At 36.9% G+C, this 14,160-nt stretch overlaps 1 protein-coding gene across 1 annotated transcript in view; it reads right to left on the bottom strand.

The window, feature by feature from the left end:
* DSG3 (desmoglein 3) overlaps window positions 1–12,292 on the bottom strand; it is a 28,915-nt gene extending 16,623 nt beyond the window's left edge. The window contains exons 1-6 of the mRNA XM_025365267.1: window positions 12,131–12,292; window positions 3,588–3,623; window positions 2,946–3,077; window positions 1,595–1,750; window positions 1,017–1,161; window positions 187–353 (exon numbers count right to left, since the gene is read on the bottom strand). Coding sequence (XP_025221052.1) covers window positions 187–353; window positions 1,017–1,161; window positions 1,595–1,750; window positions 2,946–3,077; window positions 3,588–3,623; window positions 12,131–12,178 — 684 coding nt within the window. The 5' untranslated portion in view covers window positions 12,179–12,292. The remainder of the gene's footprint in view (window positions 1–186; window positions 354–1,016; window positions 1,162–1,594; window positions 1,751–2,945; window positions 3,078–3,587; window positions 3,624–12,130) is intronic.
* Between the last annotated feature and the right edge of the window lie 1,868 nt (window positions 12,293–14,160).

Here is a 14,160-nt window from a genome sequence, read left to right as displayed (position 1 = left end):
CCAGTACACATCTTGCCTCACCAGAATCACACTCAAAAATGCAAACAATTTCCCTAGATTAGCCCAGTTAGGTACTGAGAACTTCTTTTCTTTTTTTTATTTTCAGGTGAAATGGAGTCACCTCTCTTGGTTTTCTTATAATCAAACCCTTTATTTTTGAATGTTCCCCCAAGTGCTTTGCTGTACCTCTCGGTCAAGAGAATTGGTCAAAGTACGGACTTCCCCAGTGTTTCTGCTTAGAAGGAACATGGGTGTGCCTGCTGGTTCCTGAGAGACAATTTTGAAGGCAATTTTGGAATTCAAGTGGTTTGGTTCATCTGCATCTGTGGCATTTAGTATCATCACCAGTGAGTCTAGGAATACAGGAAAATGTTTGTTAGAGAATATGTAACAATTGACATTGTGTTTACTTTAAATATTCAAAACAAGTTCACATTGATGCTTATTTCTAAATATCCTTAAATCATCTATATGTTCAAAAAATTGCATATCACTTGTGATACCTCTTTCCGTCTCTCCCAACCAGGTAGAACTGCGCTTCCTTCCATAAAAACCCTTCAGTTCTCTCTAAGCCTTACCTTTGTTGAGATTGAGGCTATATTCTATCTCAATTTTCTCCCTTGATAGATTGTCATAACTCTCCCCTTTCCACAAATTATCCAAGTAATGTGAGTGTGTCTCTGTCCCTTACAACCTAAAAGAGCCCAGCTGATGCATCCAGGCTACCCAAGGCTGCCTGTTTAGCTTTGTGACTGCCAAATGCTCATATAAATTGTATATATAGAATAAGATACTATTGACCTGATAACCAGACTATAACCTAGAAATACAATGATAGTAAATAATTAGCTCAAATACACATTTTAGAAAGGAAGACCCAGATTTATCTTAAAGAATTTTAGTTTTCAAAACAACTGATTAAGAGCATAAATTAGTTTATAAGAATGACATATTGTAGTGGTACTCATATTTGAAAGCAGATAAATTGAAAGTGGTAAGTATCGTAAAAGACTTACTTGAGGCACTATTTTCTTCAATTTCACCCATGAAAATTTGTTGTGAAAATACTGGTGGATTATCATTAATATCCAAAATTTTAACCGTTAGTATAAGTGGCTTCTCTACATCTAGTCCTTGAGCGTTTAGAGCCCGACATGTGATCTAGGAACAGAGGGAAATGTGGATTATGACTCTGCAATCTTAGTTTTCATACTATTAAAACTTGTAGAAATAAGGCCTCTGTTGGCATGTACATAAATTTTGTGCAAAGAATAAATGTTTCCCCAAAGGGTAGACAAAGTGGAAAAAAGTGCCTGCTCTGGGCAGACCAATTGGGCAAATTGCCCCTTCCACCAGGCTAATGCTGTGTCATGGCAAACTGAAGCACTTGGCATGCTAGATTTCAACCCTCATTCATGCACCCTCTGCTGTGTTCCCTCAGGCGAGGCTCTGTGGAGGGACTAATATTGTTATTTGCTGGTGGACTGATTCATGTACTGAACTCTTCTCTAAATTTACCAGTAGAAAAGTGTCACTTTCTAAAGCAATGGTATACAAGGAGAAGGGTAGCCCAATGTTGAGGACCCAAACTTACCAGGAAGCTTGGAGTTTCCTCTCGGTCAACTATCGCTGTTATGTTAATATCGCCAGTGTTTTTGTCAACAACAAAGATTCCAAAAGGCGGCTGATCAATTCCCACTCCAGAGATTCGGTAGGTAATTTTCTGGGTTGCTTGGTAATCTGAAGTAATCTACAGCCCCAAATACCCAAAATGTTGAGGTGACCATTACTCAAGCCTTTCCCTCTCCACCCCCACTTCCATAGTCTAAAGTCAACTGTTTATTCGATTCACTCTTTTTGACATTGTGCCATTTACATTTGCCTTGATAGATACTAGGAATATGAAATAAAATCAAACTGTTGCTTTCGACGACCAGCCTGAACCAATGTGTGCTAATCATTTTGGTGTTAGAATATTTGCACGGACTATGGCCACATGATAGTGTTAAAATGTTAAAAGAAAGTCAGACATTTAATATTGACAAGGCTACTCCTGAAGGCTCCCTCTTTACCTGACATTAAAAAACAAAAGATATTTATTTAGTTTAAATAGGGGGAAGTGGAGAGACAAAAAGGGAAAGAGATCATATGGTAGGGTTAAAATATGTATTAAAATAATTTACTTTTTATTATGGTAATTTTAAAGCTTTTTAACATGAAAAATGTGAAATATATATAAAGTTAGAATAGTATAACAAGCTGGGTGCGGTGGCTCACGCCTGTAATCCAAGCACTTTGGGAGGCCGAGGCGGGCAGATCATGAGGTCAGAAGTTTGAGACCAGCCTGACCAATATGGTGAAACCCTGTCTCTACTAAAAATGCAAAAACAATTAGCTGGGCATGGTGGCGCACTCCTGTAATCCCAACTACTCAGGAGGCTGAGGCAGGAGAATTGCTTGAACCCGAGAGGAGGAGGTTGCAGTAAGCCGAGATCACGCCACTGCACTCCAGCCTAGGCAGCAGAGTGACTCCATCTCGGGGAAAAAAAAAAAAAAAAGAATAGTATAACAAACCTGATACATCCTATCACTGAGCTTCAACAATTATCAATACATAGCCAATCCAAATTTTGCTCCCAACCATTTCTTTGTCTTATACATGCATTATTTTTCCTATTTGTTTGCTACACCCTGTATCCAAGTAAGCCTTCTATGTTAAAATTGGTTAGTATGTCTCAATTCTTTTTTATAACCCTAGAAGCTACCTTCCTCTCTCTCTTTCTCTCATTATTATTATTATTGTACTATTTTGTTGAGGATACCAGTTCACTTGTTCTGTGGACTCCCCAGTCTTCATTTTGTTATTTGGAATTGCCATATTATTTTAATTGATACCTTATACATTTATTCTAAAAACTCATACTGCCCCTGTCGATATAACTTACCTTGGCAATTGGGTTTCTTTTTGAGTTATCTTCTCCTTCTCTGCAGGGTTTGGCAAATTTCACCCATTCACGTTTCTGCCTTCTTTTAGCTTGTTGCACAGTCATCTCTTCTTCGTCATATTGACCTTTCGTCTTATGTAAAAAGGGATTCCATTCGTTATGCAAATTAATGGTAATTTTTACTTAGAATATTCATTACAGACACCTAGGTTGAGGAACCCCCTATGTTTCAAGATCTCTAAGACTGTTAGGTGTCTAATTAGCTCTCCTTGATACTTTGTCAAGCAAGTGATAAATGTTAAATAACTAAAATAATTACAAACCTATATGATTTTTAATATTAGCATTTAGTCATATTTTATATTTTCTTTTTATACTCCACAGTATCTTACTGGGCCCATAGGGTTTGACCAGTTGATTTGCTTAAGATAAGAAGAAAAGAATGCATGAAATAAATTATAATAATGACATTTATAGATGACTAGTGTTTAAATATTGTTGTCAGTTACTAGAATTTTAGTTCTATTTATTTTCACAATTATTGAATAATTTTAGATATTAACTATTTATTTCTCCTAAACACAATTTAATTTTTTAAACTAAACTATTATTTTAAGTACAAAAACCTTTTTCATACTTTACCTCTATTCGCAATTCTCCATGAACCAATATGACCACCTGCAGACATTTAAATAAAGTCAAATTAAATGTGAATTCTTCAAATAAGGAATTACATACAATGAATAATCCAGATTATTATATTCCATTGTTCATATTGTGATTTGTTTCTATTTCAAAAGAAGTAAGTTTCAAGAAACAATAATCAAAGGGTAAGTTCCTACTAGGAAAAGGAATATTACTGTCAATATAAACACATTTTTAATTGACTACAGAATTTTGATGATATAAAGAAGAACCTACTGGACTTTGCAAAAACTATGCCTAATAGTCAGTTGCAGTAACCAGACAATTCTTACCTGGCTGCTTTGCATACAGTTCCCAGAAGCTATGAAAGTCATCACTTTGGGAAACATTGGTAAGCACCATTGTGAAATGCTTCAGAACGGGGCCACAGGGGATTATTAAAAACCATCAGCCACCCAACTCATTTGTAGGAAGGCGATCCTGTATTAGTCCTCTGCAATTACGGAACATTTTCTCTAATTGTACAAGTGAAAAGAATGGAATGGAACCAGTCTGGTTTAGAGAACAAAACAGAAAAGATGAGGATCTGCTATTCCAGTCACAAACCCTGTTTGCAGTGAGGCATGGATCTGTTCGTCTCTGCTCTGTTACTTCACTTTAAATATTGAACTTAATTTTCAGATTGGTCCAAAAAAATTTAAATGAGAGTAAAACGAAGCCATGTAAGCTAGGGTCTTCACCTTCTCAAGAGTATATGAGATGTTCATCTGCATCATTTTTCATCTTCTGTTCTGCCTGGCATGCATTACCTCTTTCTACTCCACCCACTTAAATATTGCTCATCCTTTCAGATCCATCAAGTTTCAACAACCTCCCTGAAACTGTCTTTACTGATGTCTCTTTTTCTGAGTTTGTATAATACATATTCTGTACAACGAAATTTAGCCCATGATGGTTTACCACAGTTTATTATTTCTTGTTTTATGAGCATGAAAGAATTTCTGTGCTAAGCCAGGAGAATTGTAAACTTTCCAATTCAGTGCTGTTAGTTTTTTTTTTTTCTTGTAACCCTCACAGGTACTTAACAAGTATTTGCTAATCCACTGATTATCTGATGAATCTGTAGAAAAATAATGGTGGAAAATCAGATAAAAGGAAAAAAAAACTGGAAGAGTAATAACAGTAGCTAATGTTTTTTGTGTAGTTTCGGTATCAGCTGCTATTTCCTAGAGCTTTATACTTATTGCCTCATGTAATACTTACAGCAGGCACCTGAAGGAGATTCTAGTATTATAATCCATAGTATAAGGATGAAGAATTGGAGATGTGAGGGAATGAATACTTTGCCCTAGCTAGTAGCCATAATAGGATAGCAACCGCAGCAGCCTAACTCCAGAGCATGTACCTCTGGTACCTACTACTAAATTCTTTTTTTCGCTCTTTTTGCCCTGGCTGGAGTGCAATGGCATGATCTCGACTCACTGCAACTTCCGTCTCCCGGGTTCAAGGGATTCTCCTGCCTCAGCCTCCCGAGTAGCTGGGATTACAGGCATGGGCACACCACCACACCTGGCTAATTTTGTGTCTTTAGTAGAGACGGGATTTCACCATGTTGGCCAGGCTGGTCTCGAACTCCTGACCTCAGGTGATCCACCTGCCTTGGCCTCCCAAAGTGCTGGGATTACAGGTGTGAGCCAACTACTGCTAAGTTCTAACGAAAGTTGTCATAAATAGAAAACAAACAAACAAAAAAACAAGCAAACAAAAACTAATGGTACAAAGACAATTATATGACAGTCAATTTAGATTTCTATTTGGCCAAAGGCTGTGGTTGCTCCTGAAACAATGTAGATTTATTACACTGTTTATTTTCTGGGGTTATAATGAATAGACTAGTCCAAGTCTGAACCAAACGAGTAATTATGTCAGACATAAGAAGTCAGAACTCTTCCATTCTAGACATTCCAGCTGAAACCTTGATTCCAAAGAGTGTGTGTTCAAATTTGTCATGGAAAAGAACCATTACCTGTGGTTATAACATGTCTCAAAATGATTTTCCAACGTTGTTGCTCTTTTTTAAAGCAATACCTTGAGTTACTTGGTAGAAAAGACCACAGCGAGGTAGTAACTGCACAATTCCTTTCTCAGAGAATAAGAACGACTCAGCTACACGTGAGAGGAGGGATGGGCCAGGCAGGCTCCCCTTTACAGGAAAGCTGGAGAGTCATCCCGAAAATATGAATCATGCTTGGACTAGCCCCACAGAGAATGATTCTTCTAATAGACAATAAGGTACCATTTCTGTTTTCCTGGGAAGTAGGTGACAGGAGACATTTCTGAATATTGCAATGATCTTTAGATTTTTAGAGGACATCACAGCCTTACATTATTTTCAATAGTATTTTTTTAAAAACAAATTATTTTAGTTAATTAATATTTATATAAGGGCTACTTGTTTTAGTTAATTTACTAATATAATAATTTTGGATATTTTAAAAACAATTTATGTGTTTTTATTTGTAAATCTGTTTCTTTTCATTGGCAAAATTGTATATATTTATCATGTACATGTTGTTTTGAGGTATGTATAAATGGTGGAATGACTAAATCAAGCTAATAAATGTTTACGTAGTTTTCTGATGATTTGAATGAACTAAGTTGACTCTTTTGGTAGCCTGGATTGGAAATACCAATGTGGAGTAAACCTCCCTTATCTTGAGAATTACTGTACTTTTGTTTATTTTTGTTTTCTGGTTATTTTGTAAATTTTAATTATATGATTTTTAAAGCATTGATATAGCCTTAATGCCTTGGTATAGATATGAGTTACAAATATTATCAAAAGCAAATCTAATTATTAAATTTAAAAAATATATGAAATAAAGCAATTTGATATCCATATGCTCTATTTGTTAATAAAAAGGTATATGGTTATATCATTAAGGTTCCTATTGAATATGGTATGTACACAATAAATATAATCTGAGGATATGGGTAGCTAGATTAAACAAAAAGCAACTATAATAGCACCTGCTCTTTAGTTTGGCTGAGATCTTGTTTAGGGTTATCTCATACTTTAGTGTGGCAGGGGACAGAACATAAGACTATGGATTAGATGCAGGGAGCTCATCCCAGCCAGGCCTAGGGCCTGACTACGCTTCTGATTTCTAGAATGGGGATTCTTGTGGAAATTTGTAGAATGAATTAAATAATTCAAATAAATCAGTCAAATTTAAAACATGATTTTGTATTTATTAAGCTTTTTTGGGAAAAATGTCATGAACCATACACAGGCAAGTAATATCATTCATATTAGCATATTTCATAATATCTCACAGCTTTCTATATATGTTGAAATTTAAAATGTAAAAACCCTAAACATTGTGATAAACGTTGTGTTTATCAAGGCAAATTCCTTAATTGAACAAAGTTGATATACGTCTAATTACATGGAAACTATTTGTGAAGAATTCAATTTCCAATAACTGATTTTTAGAGTAAACTCAATTAATTTAGAAAGTTAAGCCTTGTATCATGACAGAATGCTAGAAAAATAAATATCCTTGGATATTCTTAAATGCTCATTTGAAATGCTGTGTAGGCTGCAGTCAAGTATGATAATATAAAATTGGATACTGGATTCTGAATCACTGAATTTAAATCCAACTCTCAACCATGTACTAGCATATAACTTGAGAACATTCCTTAATCTTTCAGTTTCTTCATCTGTACAACAGGAATATTAATTTTACTTACCTTATAGGTTTGTTGTGCGGATTAAATAAATTAATTAGGTGTAAAGCACATAGGTGAGCCCTAGCCCATAGTAAGTTAGTTTTATTAAATTGACATTGACATTTAATGAAATGTTAATGCAATTCTGTCACCAAACTTCAAAAAGAGGTATAAAAGGCTTTTTTTGAGACAGAGTCTCGCTCTGTCACAAGGCTGGAGTGCAGTGGCACCATCTCAGCTTACTGCAACCTCCGCCTCCCGGGTTCAAGCGATTCTCCTTCCTCAGCCTCCCGAGTAGCTGAGACTACAGATGTGTGCCACCAAGTCCAGCTAATTTTTGTATTTTGAGTAGAGATGGGGCTTCACCATGTTGGCCAGGATGGTCTCAATCTCTTGACCTCGTGATCTGCCTGCCTTGGCCTCCCAAAGTGCTGGGATTACAGGTGTGAGCCACTGCACCCAGCCTAAAAGAGCCATTTTTATATGAAGTGACCAGTTATTATTCATTATCAAGGTGCATAAGAATGTTCTCTTTCTTGACCATGAGAAAGAGAAAAGAAATAGTACTCCACTGTACAACTGTGTAGGTTGCTCCTTGAATAATGCCAGGGCACTGTTCACACTGTAGTTTATGTGAATGCACCTCCTGGAGTTGTGCAGTGTACAACCTAGCCAGCTGCACAGCAGCTCTCCAAGAAAAAGGTATGTATTAGATAGATTCAAATATTCATCTCATGATTATGGATAGTAACCAATTGTCTACGTAATTTTCTTATGATGAACTACTCAAGGCAAGGCCTCACCTTAGGCTACCAGATTGACTCTTAACTGGACAGAAAGAGCCAAAGGCTAAAAGGTTTGTGAGAAACCTCATGAGCACTGAATGTTCTAGCTCCAGATGAAAACCAGTTTCAGGTATGAAGCAAGAGGGAGTGCTAATTGGTAGAAGTAATTACATCTTTCCCGACTTCTGCCCAAGTAGGCAGGGCTGGAAGAACCACTTGGCAAGGTTATTCTGATTTTAGAATATTAACTTTTTGAGAGGTTCAGTAGGACATTTATTTTTCTATGTATTAGCAGTGCTGGAAACTGGGTCAATCAGAAGAAGAGATACCTCAGAGATTTTTCATTTTGTTAAACATTTGGGCCATTTAGCCTAAAATTCTTTTTCTAAAGATTTTCTTTTTTAGATATTTTATAGAAAACAAAGTGGTTGAAGATAGTTGTGCTCTATTTAGAACACTTGCTAACTCAAACTTGGTATTTAAACTACTTCTCTCTTTTTTTTCCTACCACCAACTTCTTTAAAAAAAATTGTACTCTAAAAATCTTTAGATTTCAAACATCTCTATTAATTTTTAGTGAGGAAAGCTTTACCTAATATAGTAACATGAAGTTATATAGCAAATTGTTCAAATGCTCATAGAAGTGTTGGATGACAAACTGTTCTGGATTTCGTGAACTATGAAACACAATGGTTTCCTTTGAAAATAATTTTTGTTTTCGAAAGATTAAATCTCTGAAGATAAGCATTTTCAACCACGAGTCCTTTCCTCAAAAACGTTTATTTTACATTGCATAAAATGGATCAAACAAGCACAAGAAACTGATAAATACTGCATTTTTTTCAACGTAGACAGTTATTCCCCATGCCTTCTCCTCCCAAATATAGCTTTTATTTTTTCCTGTCAATTTAAAATTTGATGTGACAACTGTTTTTGATATACTCTTTAGCTGAAGACAAATGTAGGCCCTTTCTTGACTTAGTAACACTGGTATCCATGGTTATTTAAGATAGTAAGACACAATATGAAGAAGATATCAAGAATTACCCCATTACTAAAAATAGTACAAATGATAAAAATTAGAGGGTACAAACCACTTCATCTTTCTCACAGCACTTTTAAATTGTTTTGCATGCGCTGCTGTTTTATTCTCACTATGGCCACTTTCATTAGGCAGGGGGTGGGGTATGATTCTTATTTGACAGTTGAGGAAACAAAGCCTATAGTGAGTCAGTGGCATAGCCAGAGATTTAAGTCTATGACTTTGCTATTATTTCTCACTGTTCTAGGCCACCCATGTATGGATGGTGAATTATTACAAAACCTTTAAACACATCTGCCAACTTTCAGACCCCACCTGCAACAACAAAAGATGAGCATTCCCACTTGAGAATGCTTTAGAAAACATTGCTTTTCCCCCCCATAACCACATTGTTTCAAAACTCTGGGTGGCTCCCTACTTGTAAAAGGTTTCCACGAGCCTTCACAGAATGCACCTTTCAATCTAATCCTCAGCTGCCTTTCCAATTCATGTCCAGATTCTCCAAAGCAAACTGTCATTCTAGTCAAACCGGTGTGTCCATTTCCCCTAGGCAAATGTCCTAACTGTGCCTGCCTTGATTATACTCTTCTGACAACCCACGAGATCTCCTTTTGGCCTGCGCGTGTATACTTATCCCAAATCAGCTCAAATTTCACTGAATCCATAAGGACTTGATTGCCTCACTCCTAACTGACACTGCCTTCTATCAATAGCATTAATAGTAGACCAGTACTGTCCAATAGAAAGATAAGAATCACAAATGCGAGCCACATATAATTTAAAAATTTAGTCACATTTAAAACATTTTTAAAAGGTGAAATGCACTTTAACAATATATTTAATCTAATGCATCCAAAATACTACCATTTCAACATGTAATCAACATAAAAAGTTACTAATGATATATTTTACATTCTTTTGTTCATTCAAAATCTTCTTCCAATTATGATGTATATTTTGTGTTAAACAGCACACCTCAATTCAGACCAACCACATTTCAAGTGGTTTAAAACCACATGTGGCTAGTGGGCCATATTGGACAGAGTAGGTCGAGACCACTCAGTTGAACAATTATGTATGAAGTGATATTGTTGGTTAAATAGCGTGTATGTGTATGTAAAATTTTCCTGAGTGGAGCCAAGTGTATGTCATTTCATAGTTTCCTTTATGACTAGAATTATAGGGACATTGTGGGGGAGGTTTATTGTTTAGATAGGGTTCATTAAATCATTCACTTGTTCATTCTTCAAACAATTGCATGTCCACTCTAAGATAGATATAATAAGCATTGGGAATATAAAAATAAAAATTAGCCTCAATATAAGGATGTCACAGTCACTCCAGAATCAGAGGGGTAATTGAGAGTGGCCTATATGTCAAAGCAGAAAAAAAAGAGGCCTCCTTAGCTTGTGGTGGCCCAATCCTATGTCCTCATGGCAACACTATCCCGACAGCCCATGCTGCATGGCCCCTAACTTCCCGAGCTTTGCCACTGGCTTGGACATAGGGGTTATCAGACTACCTGGAGTGCAGCCCCGACATTTCTCATCTGGAAAGGTGGGAAAGTCATACAACTGTCACATTTCTCTTGAACAACATCCTCCTTTCAAATAAACTCATCAGGTACTGAAAACAGTTACATTGTTGTAATAGAAATAGAATTTTAGAGGCTAGGTGCAGAGGCTCACACCTGTAATCCCAGCATTTTGGGAGGCCGAGGTGGGTGGATTCATTGAGGCCAGGAGTTTGGGACTAGACTGGTCAACATGGCAAAACCCCATCTCTACTAAAAATACAAACAAATTAGCTGGTTGTGGTGGTGCACACCTGTAATCTCAGCTACTTAGGAGGCTGAGGCACGAGAATAGCTTGAACCCTGGAGGTGGAGATTGTAGTGAGCTGAGATCGCACCACTGCACTCCAGCCTGGGTGACAGAGCCAGACCTTGTCTCAAAAAAAAAAAAAAAAAAGAAAGAAAATAATAATAATAATCATCTCAGGGAGAGCTAAGAAAGCCCTTTCCCGAGATCTAGCTCCGTGTGACTTCTTGAAGTCCATTTCTCTCAATGTTTTTAGATGAAGAAATGAGGTAAATTGATGCCTAGGCCAACCCAGCTTATCATAGAAACCATTAGAATTAGCATTAGAAATTGTTTTGATGTTCATTTTTAAGGTATGTTTAACTACTTTGATATCTCCATATAACAGATAATATTGTGACTTTTTTTTTTTTTTTTTTTTTTTGCTATAAGAACACAGTTAAGGAGTAAGTTAAACTGTAACATCCAGGTTTTAAATAGTCTGTAACATTCCGTTTCTCTTTTAGATAATACTATGTACAACTTTCTCAATCAACAGAAGTATTTCTCTTCTGAAAAAACGGCTTTAAAATGTTCTATGTCTTTACCCCCACTCCCAAAGGCTGACATTTTCTTTTGGCACATAATAGCTAAACATAAATACTTACTTAATAATCCTCCCAACTTCTCTAGAGTCAAACACTGCTTTGATTTTAATTCTGCGATTTTTTACTTTTAAAAGCATGTCAGGTATCAAGCCCAGGCGTGTAGAGTTCTTAGCTATATGCTAAGAGACATGTAATCTTGGGAAACAGAAGTGGCTCCTGTGTTCTTGTTTGTGGGTTAGAAAAGCTAATAAAAGCATAACTTTAAAGAAAGTGAAAATGTTGTGGAAAATATAACCTGTGATTAAGATTACTTAATTCATTAACTAAAAAGAAATTCCAAACGGTTTTTAAAACTCATTTCTTTCTGGTTTATTTTTCTATGTAAAATACAACATAGACAGAAAACAACAAAAGAAGGAAATTGGTAATCTTCACAATTTCATTTTAAAGTGTGGATTTGCACTGCTCTCCTTTTAGAACTTATAATAAAGATTGAGCAATCAAATATAATATTCTTTAACAAGAGATGAAGCAGGGAAGTTTGTGATTATTAGGAAAATACAGGACTTACCATGAAGATGGCCAGAGCCCCTGTGGTTGTGGGCAAGAGCCCCATCATTGTCTCTGATTTCCCTGGTGAACAAGTCCAAGTGAGCCGCTGCTTCTATCCTGCCAGCCGTCTGCAGATGATGGCTAAGAAAAGCCGTCAGTGGCGTCTCGTCTCTGCTGCCTTCTGAAGGAGTCTACAGATGGTCTGTTATGCGGTCCCTCCCCACCCTAAACCAAGGGTAGGTCTCACCAGAAACGCTTGCATCACCTTTGCTCCCAGGTAAAAACTTAGCCACACCTCAATTCCTAAAGCAATGAAATCCTTTGTTGGAAGCTGAAAGAAAAGTTCACAGGCTAAAGACAAAGTTTAATAGGAAGGTACCAGATGAATAGTAAATTAATCATGATGTGGAAGTGCAAAAGCTAGTCCGGACTACACTTTGTCAGTGTTGATGTCTTATGGCTGAATCTAGTTGACTATGGTTACAATGAAAACCGAAAAGCAAAGCAAAACATACAAAATCCCCCAAAATCTAACTTGTAAAAGAGCATTTATTTTCAGCCTGAGTATGTGTGGGTAGATCTAAAGTTAAGCAAAATGTAGATGTTAAGAAATGATATATTTTATTGAAAGGCACTAAAAATATGAAGAAAAGAAAAACATCCCATTAAGCAACTACGAATGTAGGCTTTGAATTAAAAAAAAAAAAGAAATAAAGTTGAACAGTTGTATGGTGCTTTGGATATTTGAAATATATAAATAATGCATTGCAAAATTACTCCACTAATATTCAAATGACATCTTTTATGCTGTATTTCTTTTCATTTATAACTTTCAAAAAAGCCTAGATTGCCTAATAAGGTAGATTATCTTGGTGCTCTTTTCATTACTCAAGACATTTTCCCCAGTGTGGTGAACCTGCTTGCTGTTACATAGTCGGAGGTGCTTAAATATTTCGACTCTAACTCAGGATAAAGCAGAGGGGAAAAATTACCAGCCCCATTTTAGCTACTTTGCTTATAACATTAGAATTTAAAGTACTTTTTACAGTTTCAGAAATATTGAAAGAAAGGTTTGGTGGAAGAGCAATTTTATCTTTGAAGTATTACACATCAGGTTTTAGAAACCACTTAATCACAGAGTGTTTTTGTTTTTTGCTTTTTTTGAATTGGGGTCTTGGTCTGTCGTCCAGACTGCAGAGCGGTGGTGCGATCTCGGCTCACTGCAACCTCTGCCTCTCGGGTTCAAGCAATTCTCCTGCCTCAGTCTCCCGAGTAGTACAAAGGAATTTCCTTCCTTCCTTCCTTCCTTCCTTCCTTCCTTCCTTCCTTCCTTCCTTCCTTCCTTCCTCCCTCCCTCCATCCCTTCCCTCCCTCCCTCCCTCTCTCCCTTCCCTCCCTCCCTCCCTCTCTCCCTTCCTTCCTTCCCTCTCTCCCTCCCTCCCCTTCCCTTCCTCCCCTTTGTCTCTCTCTCTTTCTTTCTTCTTTCTTTCTTTGCTCTTCTTTCTTTCTTTTCTTCTGATGGAGTCTAGCGCTGTTGCCCAAGCTAGAGTGCAATGGCACGACCTCGGCTCACTGCAACCTCCGCCTCCCGGGTTCAAGTGATTCTCCTGCCTCAGCGTCCTGAGTAGCTGGGATTACAGGCACGCGCCACCACGCACGACTAATTTTTGTACTTTTAGTAGAGACGGGGTTTAGCCATGTTGACCAGGATGGTCTCTAACTCCCGACCTCAGGCGATCCACCCGCCTCGGCCTCCCAAAGTTCTGGGATTACAGGAGTGAGTCACTGCACCCAACCAATCACAGAGTATTTTAAGCAGAAAGGATTGTGTAGTCTAGGAGTTAGAAAAAATATCAAGTGAGCAAAATTTTGTTTTTGTTACTTTTTAAATTGTGGTAAAATATACATAACATAAAATCTATCATTTCAACTATTTTCAAGTGTACAAATCAGTGGTACTAAATACATTCACATTGTTGTGCAACCACGACCGTTACCACCCTTCATTTCCAGAAAAGTCTTGTTTTTGAAATAAAGCCGTTGTAAATA

Source organism: Theropithecus gelada, chromosome 18 (genome assembly GCF_003255815.1).
Source record: "Theropithecus gelada isolate Dixy chromosome 18, Tgel_1.0, whole genome shotgun sequence".
Classification (NCBI taxonomy): Eukaryota; Metazoa; Chordata; class Mammalia; order Primates; family Cercopithecidae; genus Theropithecus; species Theropithecus gelada.
Note: the sequence above shows the minus strand (reverse complement) of the source record. Positions and strands in the feature narration are given on the sequence as shown.